The sequence below is a fragment of the Saccopteryx leptura genome, chromosome 1 (genome assembly GCF_036850995.1).
Source record: "Saccopteryx leptura isolate mSacLep1 chromosome 1, mSacLep1_pri_phased_curated, whole genome shotgun sequence".
In the NCBI taxonomy this organism is placed as follows: Eukaryota; Metazoa; Chordata; class Mammalia; order Chiroptera; family Emballonuridae; genus Saccopteryx; species Saccopteryx leptura.
Window position 1 is genome coordinate 285,259,450 of NC_089503.1, and position 23,336 is coordinate 285,282,785.

General features: G+C 40.6%; 1 protein-coding gene across 1 annotated transcript; it reads left to right on the forward strand.

Annotated features, from left to right (window-relative positions):
• The first annotated feature begins 346 nt into the window (after positions 1-346).
• On the forward strand, positions 347-20,653 carry ERP27 (endoplasmic reticulum protein 27). The gene is made up of 7 exons (XM_066361133.1): positions 347-568; positions 951-1,051; positions 2,963-3,100; positions 14,131-14,247; positions 18,594-18,719; positions 19,884-20,081; positions 20,484-20,653. The coding sequence occupies exons 1-7, from the start codon at positions 475-477 to the stop codon at positions 20,529-20,531; spliced, it is 822 nt and encodes a 273-aa protein (XP_066217230.1). The 5' UTR covers positions 347-474; the 3' UTR covers positions 20,532-20,653.
• Positions 20,654-23,336: the final 2,683 nt, after the last annotated feature.

Genomic DNA, 23,336 nt, shown 5'->3' on the forward strand with positions numbered 1-23,336 from the left:
AAAAAAAATTTAAAATTTTTTTTTAAAAATGCCTTACCTGAACCCCACCTCTGTCCTAAATGTTCTTAGTCTGTACTCTCAAAGCACCTTATTGTGTTTCTTTTTTTTTTTTTCATTTTCCATTTTATATTTAAATGATCTGTTTATTTGTCCATTTCTCAGATTAACATTCTAAGCTGGGAAAGGCTGGATCAGATCACAGTCATCTTTGTATCAATTGTGCTTAGGTCAATCCTAGCATTGAATATTTTTTCTTATTAAAATTAACTGACTTGACTTTCTTCTGGTTGGTTTTTTTCTGAGGCCCTGTCCTCAACCTGGTCTTTTATCTCAGAAGTTGAAGGTCCCACTAAGGCCAGCTGCAAAGTTCCCAAAGCTCTAATAACACTACAGCCAGTTCACCGCAGAGTGGGCTGCCCCGAGTCAGTGTCCCAGAACACCAAGTCCAGGGGCTGGGTCAGGAGCAGAAGAACAATGGAAGCTACCCTATCCAGATGTCTGTTTCTACTTTTTCTCTTCATATGCAAGCTGTCCCCAGATGTTGCTGTAGAAATTCAAGAATCCTCAGGTAAAAAAATAAAAAATCTCCTTGGGTGACTATAGGGTGAAACTTTTGATAGAGGAAGGGAAAGGAACAAGTAGTACTCTGAGTACTTTTCCTCCAAACCTAGAACATTTTCCAGGAAATGCTGGATAAACACTTGTGTTGCCTAGTGGAGAAGAGGGAAATCTGACATCCTTCCTGAAGGGAGCAGCTGTGAAGGTAGGTTCACTCTCCATATGTTGGCAAAAAAATAAAGCCATGGAGTAATAATTGCACCCCTACAGCTCCTTGGCCTTAGTGTGAAGAGAAACGGTAGCAATGCCCTAGTACATTAGGGGAGCTTTTTCTCTATTCTGAAGCCTACCACCTTCTTCTTCTCTCCCACTCTGTCCCTGTCTTTGTCTAGATGGCTCTGATGCTCCCCTGGAACCCGTGTGGCTCACAGATGTCCCAGCTGCTGTAGAATTCATTGCTGCTGCTGAGGTGGCTGTCATAGGCTTCTTCCAGGTTTGTCCAGACATCCTACTTGTTATTCCCCCAAAGAACCAGAAGTGTTCGTCCTCCAAGGAGTGATGACAGTCACCAGCTGGCCAGACAACACTACACTAGAAGCCAAGTGGCTCAGAGTTTGCTTTCAGCTTTTTCATTGAAGAACTCTCAATTTTTAGACATTTTCAGTCTTTGAATGATGCCTTTCTCTAAAGTTCTGAGGCCACTGGCTGGGGCCTTCTGATCTTTGGTTGCTTTGAAACTTAAGTCGGTATCTGATTTCTGAGTCAAAGCTGGAGTGAACCCAACTTCTGTCATTGAGACAATGCATTAGTCAGTAGTGACCTCTGTCGCAGGGCTCTCCAAACTTTTTACACAGGGGGCCAGTTCACTGTCCCTCAGACCATTGGAGGGCTGCCAAATACAGTGGTCCTCTCACTGACCACCAATGAAAGAGGTGCCCCTTCCAGAAGTGCAGTGGGGGCTGGATAAATGGCCTCAGGGGGCCGCATTGCGGCCCGCAGGCCGTAATTTGGGGACGCCTGGAAAAGTCTTACCAAATAGGAAGTCCCTCATTCTTCCTTCTCTTTGCTTGCTCTGAAATGTTGAAAAAGAATAAGATTTTATATATTGAAGATGTTAGCATCCCTCTTCCAGACTGGCTTCCTGGCTAATGAGAGCAGCCATAAATGAGAGAGCACCATTCCCATATTTTTATCTTTCTCTAGAGGTAGTATCTGATGATTCTTACAGTGGACCAAGCCCCTTCTCTCTCATTGCAGAATTTCTTGTCAGTTTCCATTCATTAATTCCAACTCATCACCATCCTGTCCTTTCTGTGTACACAGCTGGAAGTTGCTGTGATGAGATGTGAGTGGGGGAGGAAAAGAGGGGAGCACATTTTTCAGAGATGAGAGATCTGAGCTGTAGACAAAAACAAGCGCCCTCTGAAAGGCAGGGAAGGGCAAGAAAGTGGAACTGGAGGAGTGTGCAATAACTTAAACAGCCACCAGATGTCCTCATTTGATTTGTTCGCAATTCCTTTTTAAGGAGCAGATTGAAAAAGGGGAAGCTTAGATTGTCAATTGTTCACAGCCTCCAATGAACTCCACACATCCTTTCATATGAGTAAGGTACCAAACCCCTCTGCTTGACCCTGAATGCAAGGTTAACTAGCCATCTTCTTTTCTCTTTGCACATACTCATCAGCTCAGAAAGATGTCAGAGAAGACATCCTGCACTCCTGTTTATTACCTGGAGCTGCTGTGGACAATGGTCTTGTGATAGCAAAGAGTGTTGTCAGCTGGCTATAGTAGGACTGGACTGATTACTCAGAAGTGGTTTCCCTTCCCCTTCTTGCAGGCCTGGGGCACAGAGTTGGAACAACGCATAAATAGTATCATTCGTGGGCGATATCTCAGGCTTACACTCAATAGAAGGACTATTCTTCCACATTCTGCAAAAACTTTTAACAAAACTTCTAAGCTTCCATTATGATTGCTTTATCACCCCCTTCTCAGCCCTTTGATAACATTTTCTTATTTTTGCATTTCTTTTTGCCTCCACAAATTATTGCTAAAACATTTGCCTTCTTGGATATATCAGTGACAATGCAGCCCAATTTTGCAGATCCCTTGGATTTTGAGATCCCTCTCACCTACTAATAAACTGCAAGTCCTATAGTAAGTCCAGACAGGAGTCCCAGGCTTAGCTGCAATTTTGTAGTTACCAATTAATCCACCCAGCCTGGGAAATTCAGCATTGCCATTGCAAATTTAGCCTGCATTCTTAGAGGTTAATATTGTTTCATTGGATATTAAATCAAGTCTCTGATTTCAGGTATGAGTGAGCACATTTCAATTCCCTGTTTGCGTCCATGTCTCTCTCTTCTGAAATAACCTGTGGGGTTTTGTTTCCCTGTGTTTTTAGGACACAGAGATACCAGCAATGTCCATACTTCGTAGTATGGTGCAAAACTTCCAAGACGTGTCATTTGGAATCAGCACTGACTCTGAGGTGCTGGCCCACTACAATGTCACTGGAAACACCATCTCCCTCTTTCGTCTGGTAAGTTTGGTGGGCAGCTTGAATCTTCTCCCAGTTTTTACTTACCTTAGATTATGAACTCACAAACTTGTGAGACTAGAAAGAAGTCAATGTCTTCGACATTAATGATGATGCCACGGTCAGGGACAACGATGACAAAGATGATGGCTTCACTCAAGCTTCACAGACAGATGCTGTCATAAAGTGAAAAGAGGTGTGGACTGAGTGTCATGAGATGAAATTTGTTGCTGGCCAGCCATGTGACTTAGACAAGTCACTTCACATTTCTTAGCTTAAATTTTTCCATCTATAAACTAAAACGGTTTGCCCATGTCATCACTATAATCATTTTGAGCTCTAAAGTGCAGATTTTTATGTCTCGGAAGTTTACTTACATTTGTCAAACATGTATTAAACAGCTACCATAGGTCCTTTGCAAGATATTAATAATAAAAACACTTTAAGTATATTCTCTTTCCTCATACTTGTTAAAATATAGTAGAGATTGTAAGCACAGTATACCAGTATCTATAATACAAAGAACATTGCTATGGGTAGAGTATTATAAAGGTTCAAAGGATGAAAGCAGTGTAGGTATTCTGACAAAAAAATTATAAAAGAGACAACTGAACTGGGATTGAAAACACAGATACAATTGGGACAAGGTGGAAGAGAATTCATGGCCAGGGTGGGAACAAAAATGTAACTTAGGAAATAGTGATCAGGCCAACTTGACTGGATCTCGGAGTACATGTTTTTGGGGAAATGTAAGACAGAGAAGCTTGATTGGAATCATACTGCATAGAAATTTTAATACCAGCTTGATGAGTTTTCACTTTATTTGACTGGCACAGGAAAGGCTCTAAAGCCTTTAGATCAGGGAAGTAACATGAACAGAAATGTATTTTAGCAACACTATTTGGTAGATGGAGCAAATAGATTTCCAAGCAAAAGAACAAGAATGAAGAGAGCTTTTGTGAGGCTGGCAAAACAGATGATGTAGTAAGGGTCTGTAATGGAGAGGTCATGACAGACAGTGAAGAAAAGCTAGGTCTTACAAGGATTAGGTATCAAAATGATAGAAAGGAGGCAAAGCAGGAAGTTAAGGTACCCTGCGATAGTGAGGGTATACACAGAAATAGGGATTTCTGTTGCTGTGCTTAGTTGTTGAGTCTGTATCGAGGTAAAGATGACCAGAGTGCACTGGAAATGAAAAATGGAGCAAAAAATAAAGTTTCAAGATTTCTGGATTGAATGTCCTTCCCCCTCTAGCCTCCATTCTAGTTATCTCTTCCACTTCTCATCCCAACCTCTCTTATATCTGTTTTATATGCAGCATCTCCAACTTCCCTTAAACTCTTAAATACACTGCTACCTAGTTTATAATCCCTGCAGTCCATTACTACTGCTTTGGTCCCGGTCAGCAGGTTTCCATATTTCCAATTCCAATAAACACTTTTGAGGTCTTCTTATACTGAATGTCTCTGCCACGTTTGACATGTTGAGCACTGTTTTCCTCTTTAATCTCTCTTTCCTTGACTTCTAAAAACGTACTTCTCTGGGTCCTCCTCTCTTTTCTCAGTCTCCTTGAGACCTGCTCTTCCTTCATCTACATTATTGCCTGACCCAATGCTCCTCCCAATCTAGGTTATAAAATCCAGGCTTTTTAAGGCAGAGACAGTTTTGTTCACTACTTCATCCATAGAGCCTAAAGAAGTGCCTGCTATGCATCAGGTGCTCATTAAGTGTTTATTAAATAAACAAATATGTGAATGAATCTAATGAAAGTGTGTAATCCTTAGGTACCATAATTCTTTCTCGTGTTTGACTATTAGGGTTTGCTGAGGATTTGGAATGTTTTATCTCTAGCCAGCACCTCTGTCATAATTCAAATGCTTACTGGTTGAAAACTCAGTGTTCAAAACTGAATTTATCATCTGTACCTGCTGAATCATGTTCTTCCCTCTAAAACACTTCTTTATTAAAGGGCCATGTTCATTCAATGTCTAATTTTTTATCATTGTACCCCCTCTCTCACTGAACCTATATTGTTTCCTTCTTTCTGTTTTCTTTTTCTTTTAGACTCTTAGTATCTTTCCCATAGATAATGCCATAGCTTCTTAATTGATTTCCCTTTACTATTTCTTATGTAATTTCTAGATTGGTATCACATTAATGAATCTAGAATGAAAATTTGACCATGGCACTGCCTTCTTAAAAACTTTTTAATAGTGCCTATCTCTTACAAGATCAGAATCAAGATATTTAACCATATAGTTCTTTATGACTTGGCCACTAGCTATTTCTCTATTTCTTCTTCCAGCACATTCCCACCCTGGGCTCTACCCTCTCAATACACAACTGTACACAGTATCATAATGCAATTATATTGTCACACAGGCTATTTCTCTGACTAGAATGCCACAGCCCTCAAGTGGGCCCCATTTTACTCAGCCTGACCCCGCTAATTCCACCCCCCACCCCAGTGAATCAGTTAGACATCTTATTCTTTAGAAAGCCTCCCGGCAGTCTCCAAGTTGGCCTAACTATTCCTCCAGATTTGCATACCTCTATTCTCATTTACCACTTTATAGTGTAGGTCATGTATTTCTGTGTCTGTCTTACCTTTTTCCCTACTATTCAAGGGAAGATACTATGACCCATTCATTTTTCTATTCTACAATGTGTCTCTACTACCCAGAGGACATTCAGAAATTGTGTGAGGAACTAACTCACCTCCAAAAACATGTCTGCAGGTGCATGAGTACCTTCAGCAGCCCTTTTCCCACCCAGACAGCATTTGTAGGTGTCTGTTTTCAGCATTGCGGAAAAGGATTTAATCAAATTCTTCTGTGAAAAGCTTTGGTAAGAAAGATATGGAAGGTTAGGTTAATGCCTTTCATGTTACTGTAGAACCATTGGTAGTAACCCCTCAATATGAAAACTCTAATCAGCCACAACTTCGTAAGTACTTCTTTCCTGGTTTGCTGTTTATAGATCTTATGAAGGCCTGATGTGTAAAGTCTTACTGCTACCATGATACACACATGGGGAAGAAAAACAAGTGCTGTTGCTTCTAATGTCTCTATAAGCTTTACAACCTCTACCAGATTCATTAACTTTGCTTACAAGTTATTTTTTATAAAGTCCTGATCATGACTTCCCAGAGCTGTTCAATCTTCTTTAGCATCTAGTTTTGTTTACCACTAGTGACAGATCTGTTCTGAATGAACTCTTAGGACCTCTGTGGAGAGGATTGTTTTGTACCATACCAAAAACAAACAAACTGGTTCTTGCTTTTACTCTATTTGCAGGTTTGGGAGAAGTTCAACTTATGCCATGCCAAATTTTAGATAAACATTTTTTTCTCAGTTTACACTTTCAAAAGTGAGTCCATATTTTAGTAGAATTATTATTCAAGAGTTTGAGATATCTTTTAAAAAAAGAGAATATCAACCAAAACTATTCTTCTTTACATTGGGAAACGTGAACCTGTTGCAACTTTTCTGGTCCCTACTTTCATCTTAGATTTATTCTTTGGTCTGTTTGTTTCTTTCAGTGACTACTTCATAATAGGCATTACGCTAGATGTTTCCATTGCTCTACCTTTGATTTTCACAAGAACTTGATGAAATAATTACTATAGCCCCTGCATTATTAATAAGGAAATGAAAGTTTTATGAGGTCAATTCAGTTGTCCAAGGTCTCACAACTATGGCACAACAGCCACCTGCTTCATCCCCTGCATTGCTGACTCCAAAGCATACTTTTTCTACCATAATGTAGTGACTTTCTAAAGCACTTAGTCCTGAGGGAAACTTTCATTTTTACTCCTAGATTTTATCTACTCTCGTGTCCCTCATTCTAGAGCCTTCTAATTTAAACCACTTTCTCCTAAACCATTTCTCTATCTCACTGGCGCTACTTAGCAAACCCCAGGATTATTTCTCAAGTTTTAATCTACACATTGCATATTTTGTCAATAAAATTTCAGAATTCAGACAAATGGAAATTTTCAACTGTAAGAACATATTTAGAGATAAACAAAAATAGTGAAAAATGAAAACATAATGCTATAATGCTAATATTACTGAATGCTTGAAATACTGTCACATAAAAATAAGAGATCAACAAATGCTATATTCATAGAACGCATCACTTTCCAGAAATAATGCATGTGAATATATTAATATTATCAGGAAAAATGTAGGTAAGGTGGAACAATAAGAAGTTGAGTATGACAACCTGTCTGTTCTGTCCTGGTGGCTTGACTTTTGTGAGTGTCCCTGAAGGCAGACCCTCCAGGCTCCAACAGAACTCTCATTGTTATTCTAACAGGAGGTAGTTTGGGGTTGAATAAGCTATGAACCTCTCCTAAAATGAAATTTCAGATATTATTTGAACGTTTAACCTACTTTGGGTTTTCTTCTTTTTTTTTTTTACAGAGACAGAGAGAGGGATAGACAGGGACAGAGAGAGATGAGAAGCATCAATCATTAGTTTTTCATTGCACGTTGCAACACCTTATTTGTTCATTGATTGCTTTCTCATATGTGCTTTGACCTTGGGCCTTCAGCAGATTGAGTAACCCCTTGCTGGAGCCAGCGACCTTGGGTTCAAGCTGGTGGGCTTTTTGCTCAAACCAGATGAGCCCACGCTCAAGCTGGTGAGCTCGGGGTCTCGAACCTAGGTCCTCTGCATCCCAGTCTGACGCTCTATCCACTGCACCACCGCCTGATCAGGCAACTTTGGGTTTTCTTAAGCACTTCTGTTTGAAGAAACATATTAGCTTAACTTTGATCCATTGGGTTAGTAATGGAAACATAGTAGAGGCATTCTGCTATTCCCTTTACAGTTACTTGTTGGATTATAAAAACTGCAACTTGCCAGATAATCAGAAGGGACTAGTACATAAAAATAAAGTGAGAATTAATGCAAGATATGTCAAATTATTAAATATTTTCCTAAAGTACATATTTACCCAACATAATGTAAGTTAAGTTGCTTATAAAAAGTAACCCAAGGACATGAAGGTATTTGTTTAACAGATGACTTCTCAGTGCTACACAAGATATTCAATACTGTAACTGTGGTGTAAACTCAGATGACTTCAATACACTTTATGAATAACTGGGTTATTTACTATAGAAATTGAAAGGAATACTGCCAATACTAAGTAACAGAAAAAGAGTGAAATGTGTTGGTATGATATAAGTAGCACTTAAAACATAAAAATAATTTATTTCACATACTCTTGGGGAAACTCAAAATTATATTTTAAAATGACAATTTTTCTGGTTTACTGTTTGTTTTTCTTCTGGTGCCTCTTTACTTGGACAGAAAAATAATATGATATCTCCAATAAAATTCTTTCCAAAAGCTGGAAAAAATACATAAAAATTTTTTTCCCAACTCTTGGTCCCAGAGTCAGATTTTCTTTCCAGTGTGTTATGCAAATTATTCCCTTTACAGAAGAGAGATTTCCTGTTTAAATGTTTCCAGAAACCCTACACATGAATGCTCCAGGGTTTATTAGTTTAAGAAATAATGAAATAATCAGGCTCCTTCTATTAAAGAAGCGCTACAAGACTGGGTGGAGTTCAAGAGGGTGGTTTTCATTAAAGCTCTTTGCTTCATAGAGAATGTTATCACTTAACATCTTCTACCTCCAATACCTCACAGTCCTTAAGACCAGAAACAGCTGCTGTAACTGGCGTTTCCTGTTTTCCCGGTTCTGGGAAATGTGAGGGACTGCCTGGAAAAGATTGCTGAGGGAGGGGCTCCCAGCCCCAGCACAGCTATGGCCGCCGAAGGGCGGCACCGGCCGGCCTGCGCGTTCCTAGAAAAATAATCAGGAAGTATTTAGACATATTAAGGATTAAAAAGGCTCCGATTGTGCTTTAAATGATGATTTTGATGGTTGCAATTACCAAACACTTAGGTGTAAAAGAGACGTGCCAACTGGCACGCCCAGCCGGTCAGCAACCAAAATGACATGCTCTTTTCATGTCTCTCCTCACTCTTGCTGACCTGGGGCAGGGACTGGTAGCAGGGTGGGCAAGCACTCCGCCCAAGGAGACTTTTTTTGCTTTTATAGTTCTGTCCTAAGCCTTCTACTCAGAACTCTGTGAACTTTAAAACAATTAAATATACAAAGGGAGTTCCAGTTTAACATGTCTGGTAGTTTTGATGAAGTTTTTTCAAAATTCATTTTTGAAATACAAACATTTTCTGTACATCAGCATTTATTTGATAAATTTGAGTTGCGAAAACAGTCGTAAACAAAATGATATGACTCTTTGAGTGGATGTCAGCATGTCTGTGCCTCAGAGCCTAACAAAGAAGGCACACAACAGATAATTCATAAACAAATAAATGGATTATAAATAAATGACTAGATATACCAAGAATAAATAAAATTAATTATGAAGAGTGCATTGAGCTTCTTGGAGATTCGTATTGCTTGTAACTAACCCAATGGGAGTCCAACTTGAAGGAAGTGAAAAAATAGACAATGGAATTATCACATGGATGACAGTAATGAACAATCTTGGACTTTTACTGTTTAGTGACTTTAATTTACCTTTGCCTGAATCCCCTCATTTATAAATTAAAATGATCCTTACATTTGACTTTGCTGGGTAGACTGGGAAAAAATTTCTTGGAACAAGACCTCTGAGAGAATAATTAAAGCTTGTGTAATTTCTAAGCCCACAAAGGGAAAGAAAAAATAATACAATGTACTCACTCAACTCAAAATAGGCAGGAAATGAAAAAAAAAAAAGGAGTTTGTGTTGGGCAGATAAAATGTATTATGCTCACTTTGTTAAAGAGGCCGTTGCCCAGGTGGTATTAATGTGTGTTGGGGTGGGCTAAAGGCAGGCAGAATCCTTGTAGCCTGGAGCTTGGTTTTGGGATTAAGCCTTTCCTACCCTTTTTGGTGTAAGGTGGTACAATCCTATCATGCCTCAGAGAAGTGACTTTGTATTAGAGACTTCCCTATTATGTATATTGGATTAAGGGTTTGGATTTATACACTATAAAATGGGAACGGAGCGGGAGTTTGCTTCTTGGTTCCTGAGATTATCATTAGAAGAGAGAGCAGAGGAGAGCAGAGAAAGGCCACGTGGAGGAGGCCAGGAGAAGCAGCCAAGATGGTGAAGTGCTGAGTGAGATGCCAGTTTGTGTAGAGTTTGTATTTGGGATAAGGACGGAGATGGGGAACTGAGGAGAAGAAGGCTGGTGAGCTAGAAACCTTTGATTCTAGGAAACTCGGATAAGTCAGTGGCTTTGTGAGCACTGAGTGTGACTGGGTTTTGGAGCCCAGTGTGTATTTTTACTTGCCCGCCGGATGCAAGGTAGGATTAAAGGCTATGGCCCATCAGTTTTTGGCTCCGCTGTTTCTTTACCGACTGTCCGAATCTAATGCGAACCTGCAAGGGCCGGGCTGCTGTGATAGTGGCCCTGGCCCTGCCTCCTGGCTTTACATTTGGCGTAGTCTGTGGCAGGATTCGATACAGATCGGCAAGGAGCCTTTGAGTGGTGGAATAGAGGACTGGCTAGTGTTAGGGTTCCCCATGGCTGTCCTTTTGGGGATTGTAGGCTGCCTGACTTTTACAGTAATATGTGAGGAAACTGAGAGCTCCGTGAAAGAGGCTGCCCAGGACCTGCAAACCGAGCAGTGGAAGAAACTGGAGCAAATGCCGGAGAAACAGATGCTGACCCTGGAGCTGGAGGAGGAGGCCGACCAGGTTTGCGAGATTCGCCTGGAAATGGAGCAAACGCTGGAGGAGGATTCAGAGGTTCGTGAGTTGCAGCTTGCCCTGGATGTTGCGGAGAGCCAGCAGCGGCAGGAGGCCGGGGCTGAGGCTGAGGCTGAAGCTGAGGCCGGGTCCGGAGCTGCAAGGTCTGTGGAGCAGAAGGCGGCGGCAGACGGAGGCTCGAGCCCGGCAGCCGGAGCTGGTGTTTTCAGTCCCTCTTTGGAGGATGAGGAGAATCGGACTGGAGTTGCAATCCGCAGTCTCCAGAAGGTGAAAGCGCAGCTGTAAGGAGCACCTACTTCGGCCCTGGTAGGTCTGCGATTTTGGGAAATATGGCTGGACATGCTTTCCGGAGCAGAGATGGAAATGCTGACTGCCATTGCCACGTGCCCCTCTTTGGGACAGTGTGAAACCTGCCAGGACGGCAGGAATGAGGGGGGTGGCTGATGACCCACGTGCGTGGACTGATTTCCTGGACTACGACCGGAGTGGGCATTGGCTCCTTTGTTGGATGGACTTTCGGATTACAGATTTTGGACAATGTAAAATACCCTGATGGGGGTGGGGGGTGGCTTTGCTGGAAGCACTCCCCTACCCCGGGAAGCTTTTCCCGTGGCTAGAAAGAAGACCGAGGACATTTTGCGCTTTGGGCTAAGTGCTCAGAGACTGGTGAAATGTACCTTTGTAATTGTTGAAACTGTATGATTTTTGCTGTTGTAATCTGTGTAATGTTCTAATTTCCTTGCACAGGAATGCTGGTGATGTAAATTGTGGGTAGTAAAGTGAGCATAGGGGTGGATTGTTGGGCAGATAAAATGTATTATGCTCACTTTGTTAAAGAGGCCGTTGCCCAGGTGGTATTAATGTGTGTTGGGGTGGGCTAAAGGCAGGCAGAATCCTTGTAGCCTGGAGCTTGGTTTTGGGATTAAGCCTTTCCTACCCTTTTTGGTGTAAGGTGGTACAATCCTATCATGCCTCAGAGAAGTGACTTTGTATTAGAGACTTCCCTATTATGTATATTGGATTAAGGGTTTGGATTTATACACTATAAAATGGGAACGGAGCGGGAGTTTGCTTCTTGGTTCCTGAGATTATCATTAGAAGAGAGAGCAGAGGAGAGCAGAGAAAGGCCACGTGGAGGAGGCCAGGAGAAGCAGCCAAGATGGTGAAGTGCTGAGTGAGATGCCAGTTTGTGTAGAGTTTGTATTTGGGATAAGGACGGAGATGGGGAACTGAGGAGAAGAAGGCTGGTGAGCTAGAAACCTTTGATTCTAGGAAACTCGGATAAGTCAGTGGCTTTGTGAGCACTGAGTGTGACTGGGTTTTGGAGCCCAGTGTGTATTTTTACTTGCCCGCCGGATGCAAGGTAGGATTAAAGGCTATGGCCCATCAGTTTTTGGCTCCGCTGTTTCTTTACCGACTGTCCGAATCCAATGCGAACCTGCAAGGGCCGGGCTGCTGTGATAGTGGCCCTGGCCCTGCCTCCTGGCTTTACAGTTTGGAACAGGCAGAGCCAATGGGAAATGCACATTTAATTAAATATTAGTAATTACTATTTTTATGATTATTATAAAAATAATACAATTAAAAGGCAGATTATCAAACTGGTTTTTAATATATAACAGCGTGATTTTTATAAGGAACTGTGGGTCAAATAAGTTTGTAAATATGATATATAGGTTTGCTTGCTTATAGTTTACATTGGGTGTGGGAGACAGGCTGTAAGCCAACAAAGTCATTATAGCTTAAGGCTTAGTTTCAAGATTAAGCTTTTCCCACCATACTAAGATCTTCTCAACACTAAGCTTTTTCCCCACACCCTTGACTGTTGCATGATGTGGGTTGGTACACTCTTATGGGGAATCCCATTTATGCCTCAGATAAGTGACTTTGTATCAGAGACTTCCTTATTTGTATATTGGATTAAAGGTTTTGATTTCTACACTATAAAATGGGGCAGACGGGAGGGGGGGTGTGCGCTCTCTCTCTCTCTCTCTCTCTCTCTGTTCCTGAAATCAGCATTGCAGAGGAGAAGCAGCCAAGATGGCAGAGTGCTGAAGGAGAAGCCAGTTTGTGCAGAGAGGAGATGGGGAACAGAAGTGGATAAGGCTGGTGAGGTAGAAACCTTTGATTCTAGGAATACTCAGTTAAGTCAGTAGCTTTGGGAGCCCTGCGTGGAGAGGGAAGTGTTTTCCCATTGTGTATATTTCTCACCCGCCAGGTGCGAGCTAGGATTAAATGCAATGGCTCACCAGTTCTTAGCTCCATTGTTTCATTACCGTCTGTCCGAATCAAATGCAAACCTGCATGGGCCAGGCGGCTGTGATGGTGGCTGTGCCTACTGGCTTTACAGGAACACATTATTTTAAGACATAATGACACAAGGACACAAGAAAAATATAAAGATAAGAGGAGAGAGATATACCATGAAAACACTTCCAAAAAGGAGCTGGAATGAGTGTATTAATATTAGACAGAATGGTCTTTGATGTAACAAGCATTCTTAGAGATAAAAAATGACCCTTCACAATGATAAAGTTTCAATTTGCCCAGGAGACTTAAGAATTCTAAATTTGTGTTCAATACATTGCCTGAGAATATAGAGACAGAATAACAGGCAGAATTGTAAGAAGGTGGGAAATTTTAACACTCTGCTCTGATAGAATAAACTGATAGAAAAAATCTGATAGAAAAAAATCAAGAAAAATATAGAAAATGTGAACTATAAAATTAACCATGCAACCACAAGTACAGATACAGAATATTACACTCAAAGATGGTAGAATACACACAATTTTAAGGACACATATAACATATATAGGAGATGACAAAAGATATAAAATGTAAAAATAAAGCCAGAAATTAATAACAAGACAGTAATCGGAAAATCATACTTTAAAAAATATACTTCTAAATAATCAATAGTTCAGACAAGAAGGAAGAACAGAAATTAAAAATATATATATTTTGAACTGAATTATAAGGTAATCTTCATATAAAATTTATGGATGCATTTACAGCCTTCTAAGGCAGCTACCTCTTCCTGGAAACATTTCTGCACTTTCTGACATACGGGCCTGTGCTGACACTTGCCACACCCTGTGGGACATTTCTCTTCATTCTCTGTATGCCACAGGACAGTGTGTTCTTCAAGGGCAGGGAACATTTCCTACTTACCTTTCTGGTTTTGGAGCTCCAGTTTGTGCCTGAAACAAGGTAGATAGTCCAGAAACATTTGTTGAATGAATACAGACAGAACAGTGACAATTTTATTATTTTTGTGTCACCCAGGTGGATAACGAACAACTGGATTTAGAGGGTGAAGACGTTGAAAGCATTGATGCCACCAAATTAAGCCGTTTCATTGAGATCAACAGTCTCCACATGGTGACAGAATACAACCCCGTGGTAAACAACAGTCCTGGTCTCCAGCCCCCGCTGGCACTGTGTCAGGGAGGGTACTTGTCTTCATAGCAGAGATCTTTTTCTCCACGAATTCTGATCCTTTGACCTAATTGTTTATGTTGTCATCCTTATAATAACCATCAAGGTTGAGAGACTTGTCCCTTTTCAACAAAGAAAGAAATAGAATCAGAAAAGTTAAATGACCTACCACATGACCAATAAGAAAGAGAGCTAACATGCAGAGTGAAGGTGACTGATTCAAAAACTTCTGAGTTTGGCTGCGTGAGTGTTCTGTGAAGGCAACTCTGGTTCTCACAATGCTAGACCACACGCCTCAATGAGACTGCAATCTAGGCTGAAGGTCCGTTTTCTTCTTAAAGCATCAGGAACCAATACTTTTGTAAAATTCAATAAAATAAATTAATAGACAAAAAATGTAGTTATATAAAATTACTATAAAAGTTTTTATGTACTTCTTCCCATTTTTTGTGTCTACCTCCTGGTGGGCCAGTAACTAACAGTTCCAGGTCGGGCACCACCTGTATGCACCTAGACCCTCATGGTGACTCAACTTTCTTTCTAGGTGTATCTTCTTTCAGTGTTGTAGGCTGTACATAGTCTGGGTAAAGGTGTTGGTCTACCTGTCATGATAATCTTCCAGCCTTCTAACACTGCAGTTTATAGAATTACCTTATGTGGTCTGCCTTTAATTTTCCCTGACAGACCAAAGAATGATGGTGTATTAATTTCTAGTGATCAACACCTGCTTAGAATTCCTGTGCATCCCTACTAACAGTAATTTACATGGTCTTGAGAAATTGCAATGCCCTTTCCCACCATATTCTCATTTAATCCTCACATTGATTTTTTGAGGTAGAAGAGAGGAAATTATTATGCCCATTTTATAGAGGAGAACATTCAAGATCCAAGTGACTTATTCAGGATCATACAGTAACTATAGAAAAGGCATGATTAAAGATAGAAAATATAACTCATGATGCATTAGTTCATATTGTTTATTTCCATTTTACAGGACAGGAAATGGGAATTTGGAAAAGTGAACTAATTTCTCAAAGCCATATGACTAGAAATTTGAGCTTCAGAGACAGCCCTCTGCACTTGTCCCTGTTTTTTTTCATGGCTGGTCTGTCTGGCTGAATCCTGTGGTTTTTCCATTGCCCTTCACAGCTTTCATTAGAAAACACCTCTTTTCCTGTTGACTAAATTCCTGTTCACCCCTCATACCATGTTTGTCTCCATGGAGAGATGACTCCATTTCCACTTTTGCTAAGATTTCAAATACATGCACCCTGGGGGTATTAGCAACAATAACTGAAGAGGCATTTTTCTTCTAGACCATCGTCATTCAGTTCATTGTGTCTATAGAGCTTCCAGGAGTGCGTGTGGGACCAGAAAATTTGATTTTATGGTCCCTGGATTTATGGTCCCAGGGTTGTCCTGGTGTTCTACAGGTTAACTAAGGAGGGAACAATGACTGGCCTTTTTCTCCTTCTTCCTTATTTTTATTGATTGATTTTAGAGAGAGAGAGGAAGAAAAGAGAGAGGGAGAGACAGGAACAATGATCTGTTTTTGTATGTGTCCTGACCCGGGATCAAACTAGCAACTTCTGTGCTTAAGCTGACACTCTTATCAACTGAGCTATTCGGCCAGGGCAAACACTGGCCTTCTTGAGTTCTTATGCTCAGTTCATCTCCTATCTTACAGAACAATGACATATGTTTTTTAAGTTTCACATTAGTAGTGAAGGCAAACCACATCAAGAAGAGATTAAATAAAAATTTCTTTAACCTCACCAGGCAGTGGCGCAGTGGATAGAGCTTTGGACTGGGATGTGGAGGACCCAGGTTCGAGACCCTGAGGTCACCAGCTTGAGCGCAGGCTCATCTGGTTTAAACAAAGCTCACCAGCTTGGACCCAAGGTTGCTGGTTTGAGCAAGGGGTTACTCGGTCTGCTGTAGCCCCCTGGTCAAGGCACATATGAGAAAGCAATCAATGAACAACTAAGATGTCTCAACGAAAAACTGATGATTGATGCTTCTCATCTCTCTCCATTCCTGTCTGTCTGTCCCTATCTATCCCTCTCTCTGATTCTCTGTCTCTGTAAAAAAAAAAGAATTTTTCTAGAGAAGCAAGTTAAACTTTTATTATAACTTTTTCATTTCTCAAAAGTAGTACCTCCCTCATTTAGAGACCTGCCCATACTATATATTTATTTCTCAGCTGCCTCTGGTGCAGAGATTTGCACCACCAGCAACTGGGCAGAAATCCACAGCCATGTGTCTGGCCTGTTGTGCACTTTTAAAGCACACACTCAATCCTTGGCTTCAAGGAGAAAAATCAGGCCATGTCTGTTAAGATTAAACTAATCACTGCTGATATGTCCAATCCCATCTGCTAAGACAATGGTAACTTTTAACTCCTTAGCTTTGGTTTCTTGACTTTTCCCAAGAATTATCCTCCAAGTCTGATCTAGGAGGGTATATGCATGCTCTATATTTAAGTAGCAGAATCTAATCAAACAAGATAATTATTTAACACCCAGTCTCCCAAATTTAAAATCTAAGATCCAACCCTGACCAGGTAGCTAAGTTGGTTACAGCATTGTCCCAATACACCAAGGTTGTGAGTTCAATCCCCAGTCAGGGCACATAAAGGAATCTTTCTTCCTTTCTCTTTCTCTAAGATCAATAAATAAATGAGCAAATAATTTAAAATAAAACAAAATCTAAGAACTGGTTTTAAACTATAAGGAGAAATTTGGAGAAAAAACCCACTGGGTCCCCCTTGCCTATCTATTGGCCAGAAGAGCCAGAGAATTTCTACAGGAAAATGTACAGCTTCAGGAAAGATCCTAAGTAGTAGTTGCTCCCCTTCCCGCAATCTTCCTAGTGGTTCGCTAACCCCCATACTCTCTTCTGTGCATGTGCTAGCTTTACAGCAATGTTTTCTATATTTTGAAGGGAGAGGTGAAAAGAAACAGAATTTATTTTGCTTTCTTTCTTTTTTCTTTCTTTTTCTTTTATTTATTTATATTTATATTTTTTATTTTTTCTGAAATGAGAAGCAGAGAGGCAGAGAGACAGACTCCTGCATATGCCTGACTGGGATCCACCTGGCATGCCCACCAGGGGGCGATGCTCTGGAGCCTTGGTTGCAGGAGGGGAAGGGAGAGAGAAAGGAGAGGGGGAAAGATGGAGAAGCAGATGGGTGCTTCTCCTGAATGCCCTGGCTGGGAATCAAACCCAGGACTTCTACATGCCAGGCCAATGCTCTACCACTGAGCCAACCAGCCAGGGCTAGAAACAAAATTTGTTTTAAACAGGGACACTTGTAGCCCTATCTGAGAGAAGTGAAATGAAGGGAGCCAGTGCCATGATTCCATTCTCTTTTCTCCCCACTCTGGCTCACGGCTGTCCCACCCATCTCCATCACTGACAGCTTCATGGGGAATCAGCAAAAAAAAAGTCAATGCTTCTGGTCTTCTGCAGAGCTCATTTTATTGCTGTCCCAAGGTAGACTGGTTCAACCACACTGAGGGTTGAACTGGTTCGGGTGGGGTTTTGTCATCAGCTGTGCATAAGGCAGTGCATCCTGATGGTTAAGAGCAGACACCGAAGCCAGACAGCATGGTATGAATCTCAGCCCACAATTTATGTGACTTTGGAAGAGTTTTTGCTTCAATTTTATCATTTATAAAACTCAGATTTTGAGAATTAAATTAATTGTTTTACATAAAGAACTGGAACAATGCCCAGCAAATAGTAAGCACTCTAAATACAGTAAAAATTGATTACACACAGTTTCTGTGGGTCAACAATTTGGGAGTGGCTAGGCAAGGTGCTTCTGATCTGGGTCTCTTATGAGATTACAGTCATTGGTCAGGGAGGCAATGTCATCTGAAGGCATGACTGGGGCTGGAGAACCAGCTTTCAGGATGGCTCAACCACATGACTGGCAAATCCATGCTGGCTGTTAATAGGAGGAATTCATCCCTTGCTATGTGAATGAATCTTTCCAACACTGGGGCTGGCTTTCCCCAGAATGAGTGACATGAGAGAGAGCAAGGCAGAAACGATGATGTTTCTGTAATATTCCATTGGTTATTCCACTCAGTCCTATCCAGTGTAGGGGAGAAAGGATCAACACAGTTGCATGGAAACCAGAGGGTAAGCCTTACTGACAGGCCTTTTACAGGCTAGTTACCATTTGTGTTATGGATGAACAGCCCTCACTTATGTTGCAGTTTACCTAGTCACTGGGTTGCCACTAAGGGGTTTTTATTCTCCTTCTCCCTTTTTTTCTACTATAATACACTTCAATTTGGCAGACTGTGATTGGCCTATTTAATAGCATGATTCAGATTCATCTTCTCCTGATGATGAACAAGGCCTCCCCAGAGTATGAAGAAAGCATGTACAGATACCAGAAGGCTGCTAAGCTCTTCCAGGGGAAGGTAAGTCTGGCATGGGAGACACCCTTTCAAAACTCAGCACCAGGACAGTAGAAAAAGTGAGGTGGGGCTTATGGCAGTGAGATAAATAAGGAAAACTAGTATGGATAAAAGATGAAGGAAGAACTGAGACATAATAAATCCCATTACTCTGATTTAAATTTCAAGATGTATCCTATACTATTAAAGACCTGTATAATTATACTTCCATTTGTGGTAAAGTCTAGTGCTTTTTTCTATATTAATAAGTAAAGACAAAACAGAGGCTCAAAAGTACTGAAAATAAAAATCATCTATTCATGATAACATTTTTTCTCCTAGCCATCATCTCTTAAAGTTTTAGACCTCAGGGCTTATTTGTCATACCAAACACCTATCACATTCCTGGTGCCTAATGAATGTCCAATGCCTGGTGCCTAATGAACAATAAATATATATTTCTTTCCCTTCCTTACTTTGTGCAGTTCTGCTTGCAGAACTTAACAATAAAATATAAACAACTTCAAGGTTACTGCATTGAATTAAATGAACTGTTCAATGATAAGAACTGTCTGACAATAAAATAAGTTGAATTTCTGGTGATTTTATTCCATTACACTGTAAATTTTCAATGTTTACTGAATATATATAATACTCTAATCAAAATATTATAAAGAAGATGTCTGCTTTAGCTAAAAGGTTTGATTTAATAATATAAAAAAGTTAACATCAGTCCAGCACTTGCCATATACCAAAAATTATACTAGAAATACTAAATTCATCCTCTTATTTAAACTCCCCCAACAAAAGCTCATTTTTCTTACAAGACTACTGAGTCTCAGAGAGGCTGAATAATATGTTCAGAGTTACACAGCTAAAAAGTACCAGAAAAAAAATTTTAAATTTATTCTTTGCTTTTAACCATTCAGCTCTACTTAGCTAATCACTAAAGTCAATCACTAAAGTCTCTTCCAATTCTATGTTCTTAAAATTAAATCAACCTGATGGAATGGATAAAATATTCTAAGCAATGCAAAGCAAGAACGAATTCATTCTGATTCAATCGAGATTTAAATGGTGTGGCCCAAACCATAAATTCAATCAGAGTAAACTGCCACAATTACAAGGTGTCTCTTTCTTCCCAGGACCTCAGATAGATCTTTCTCTTTCAAACTTCTCCAACTGCAGATCCTTTTTATTCTGGTGGACAGCGGTCTGAAGGGAAATGAGAAGGTGATAGCATTTTTCAAACTAAAGAAGTCTGAGCTGCCCGCCTTGGCCATTTACCGGACTGTGGATGAGGAGTGGGATACATTAGCCATGGCCCGCGTTTCAGTGGAGCACGTGAAAAACTTTTGTGATGGGTTCCTGGAAGGGAAACGGCTGGTAAGTGTGAGGCAGGTTGAGCTTTTTCTTTCCTTTCTATCTCTCTGTTATTTCCTATTGAATGAAAATTCTTTGGGCCCCACCAGATTGAATTAAGAGCGAGGGTCTATGAGGACCTAGTAGACAGAGTCTGGATGCTCGTTAGGTTAGTCGTGGGAATAGAAATACAAAGGTATTCTTGGAAAGGGCTTATCTATTCAAGGGAGCTACATGTTGGGTTTTACCACTCTGTGTACAGTGTCAGTTGGAAACACATCAAATTCTGTAGAAAGAGTTCAAGAGGTAAAAATTGCTGCTAGGTTTAGGATTTCCAGCAGTAACTAAATAGCTCAGTTTTATAATCTTAGAGCTCAAAAACAAGAGTGGACTCCAAATCTAAATATCATGTCATGATTTTTTCAGAGAGAAAATCGTGAATCAGAAGAAAAGACTCAAAAAGTGGAACTCTGAATTTCTCCCTGATACTTCTGCATACCACCACTTATCAATTTTATACTGAATAATGGGGGACAACTTCAACTCAGAGACACTAAATAACAAAATCATTAGGCTCTATAAAATACAGGTTCACACACGTGTGCATGCGCACACACACACACACACACAAAGAGCTCCATTTTGTTTCTTAAAATTTCATTTACTCTCCTTATCCTTTCTTTTAATTTACCTACATTCTCTCACTACCCATCCAGTTTTCTCTTATACATTCATGCCATGTAGGCACATATGCTGTAGTACCACCATGTTGCCACTGGAAGGAAGCTTTAAGACAGGGGTCTCAAACTCGCGGCCCACGGGCCGCATGCGGCCTGCGGGCCCGAGTTTGAGTCCCCTGCTTTAAGAGAAGTACTGATACCACTGTGAAGGAGAGACATGCATCAAAGGAAATTGTTCTGATTTGTCATTTAACATTGGATTTGAACCCTGTACATGACTTACACACAGCATAGGTTCTTCTCTATTAGGGTTACCTAAGGATTGAAACTCTACTTTCCTCGTAAGCAGATGACTCCCTCTCTGACTTGGGGCCAAGAGCAAATGATAGTTTTAAACGCCTTTCTGGAATTGTCTTTCTGCCAGAAGTCAAATGATGTTCCCAAGTTTCTAAACTCAGCAGAAACAGACCATGTAAAAACTCTATGCTTGTTTAGTGTTCCTAATTCCCCATGTAAACCAACAACTGCATAATAAATAAAAGGCAATAATGTTATAGGAAAAAAACTGGCATTTCTTTGCAAACCTTTCGTAAATACCTGGCTGCCCAACTAAGCAGTAGGTAGCTCTCCCCCTTGGGTGCCCACTGTTTAGTGTCAGACTAGGAACCACTAATGTGTTACTGTCCACTCTGTGGGTGGGATGGGAGGCACGTAGAGACCATCCTGCTTGAGGGTTAGTATAAGTTGCAGCCAAATTGCTCAGAATTGAATCAGGTAACAGGTTGGAGAAGGGTTAGAAGGAGGGGGCACTGGCCCTGGGGAGGAGAGTGCTGACTCAGCATGGATTATTGCAGGTGAGGTGTGCCATCCAGCCCGTGTGGCAGTGGGAGTTTGGTCAAGTGTCTCTGGCTCACAAGCTGTTACTGTCAACACACAGTTGCTGCATTGTTCCCAGGAACCCTTGGCCCAGAAGGAAAGTACCTAAATGCGGAAGAGCCGTAAAACCACAGTACACACCTAAGAACTGGTCCAAGTGAGGAACAGAGAGTGAAAGGACTTAGCTGTTCCTCTCAGCCCCTGAGCTGGGAGTCAGCAGCTGGCAAGAGCACTGCTGTGTACGGCACGCCTCTCAACAGCAGGAGACCAGTGGATTCTGAGTAAGCCATCAGTGTGTCCACAGGGCTGCAGAAAACCACCCAGTCTCTTGCTTGAGGCCGAAAAATGCTCCAAGGATAGGCACAATTCAGAAGGCTCCCTTTGATCCTGTATGCCAGAGCTCTTGACATTTACAGTCAGAAATTCGTCCTGATACCCAGCTGAGGTCCCCCAGCACACAAGCTTGTTTCTTTTTACCGCACTCCATAGAAATTAACAGCTGCCAATCACCATCTCCAAATAGCAACTTCGACTCCGTGTTAGCTGCTCCTAAGCCCCCTTATCCAGTCTTCTTTTCTCCTACTCACAGTCCAACTCTTTCACCAATATGTTTCTTATTTCCAAATTATTTGATTCACTTTATTATTCTCTCTTCCCTCTTTCTCAACTTTCCCTCTTTCTTGCTTAAAACAGTGAAATTTCACACTGTTATAGGAATTTGGTAAATGCTAATGAATAAATTTTCATAAGCAATGTTTTGTTCAAGATTTGGTTAATTTCTTAATTATTATACTTGAAAAGTTTCAACCAATAACTATGGTCAACACTGACCACTTAGGTTTTAACACCTTAACAGTGTATTTCGCTGCTTGATGGCATTCAATAACAATTTTATTATTTATTGTTCTTTTGTATGCTTATTTGTATCTTTATAATATTGAATTAGGAATTCCATTTCAGTGTGTGTTTTTCCAAAATTAAAAGCTATTTTTTCTTGTCTTTTTCACAATCAATTCTGTTCTTTGTAGCTCTGTGGACTTATGAGCAAAGAATAGAATTTCTTCAAAAAGAAAATTTGTGGAGGTTCTAATTAACTCATGAAAGGTCAGACTTAGTATTATAAACTTTTGTAGTTTATAGATCTTCTTTGACTTTTAGTAATGTCTCTTAAAACCTTACATTCATTTCCCCAAGGCTGTAGTACTGTTGAAATGTCTAGATATATCTCAGCTATTTTTTATTGTGGAATCATTTATTGGCCCTGGTTGGAAAGACTGCCATAACTTTTTCTTTCAAGTATGAAGGAAATGATGATGTTGGGCAAGAAACCTTTGTAAAAGATATTGGAAGATCTGGAAGAGCAAGGCACAAGTCAGAGGAATGCCAGAAAACTTTGTTTGCGTCTCACCTCTTCTGTGTATGTAGTTCTATGACCTTGAGAAAATAATTTTGTAACTTTGAACTTCAGTCATTGAGAATAATACAATAGTTCATAAGCTTTTTTTCAAGATCCCAGGATGATAATACATATCAAATAAAGCCAGTCATTACTTTTTCTACACTTAGTATTACACTGCCTGGCCCTGGCCAGTGGATCAGTGAATAGAGACTCAGACCAGTGTATGGATATCCCAGGTTTGATTCCTAGTCAGGGCACACAGAAGTGACCATTTGCTGCTACCCTCTCCCCCTTCTCTACCTCTTCCTCTTCCACATCTTGTGG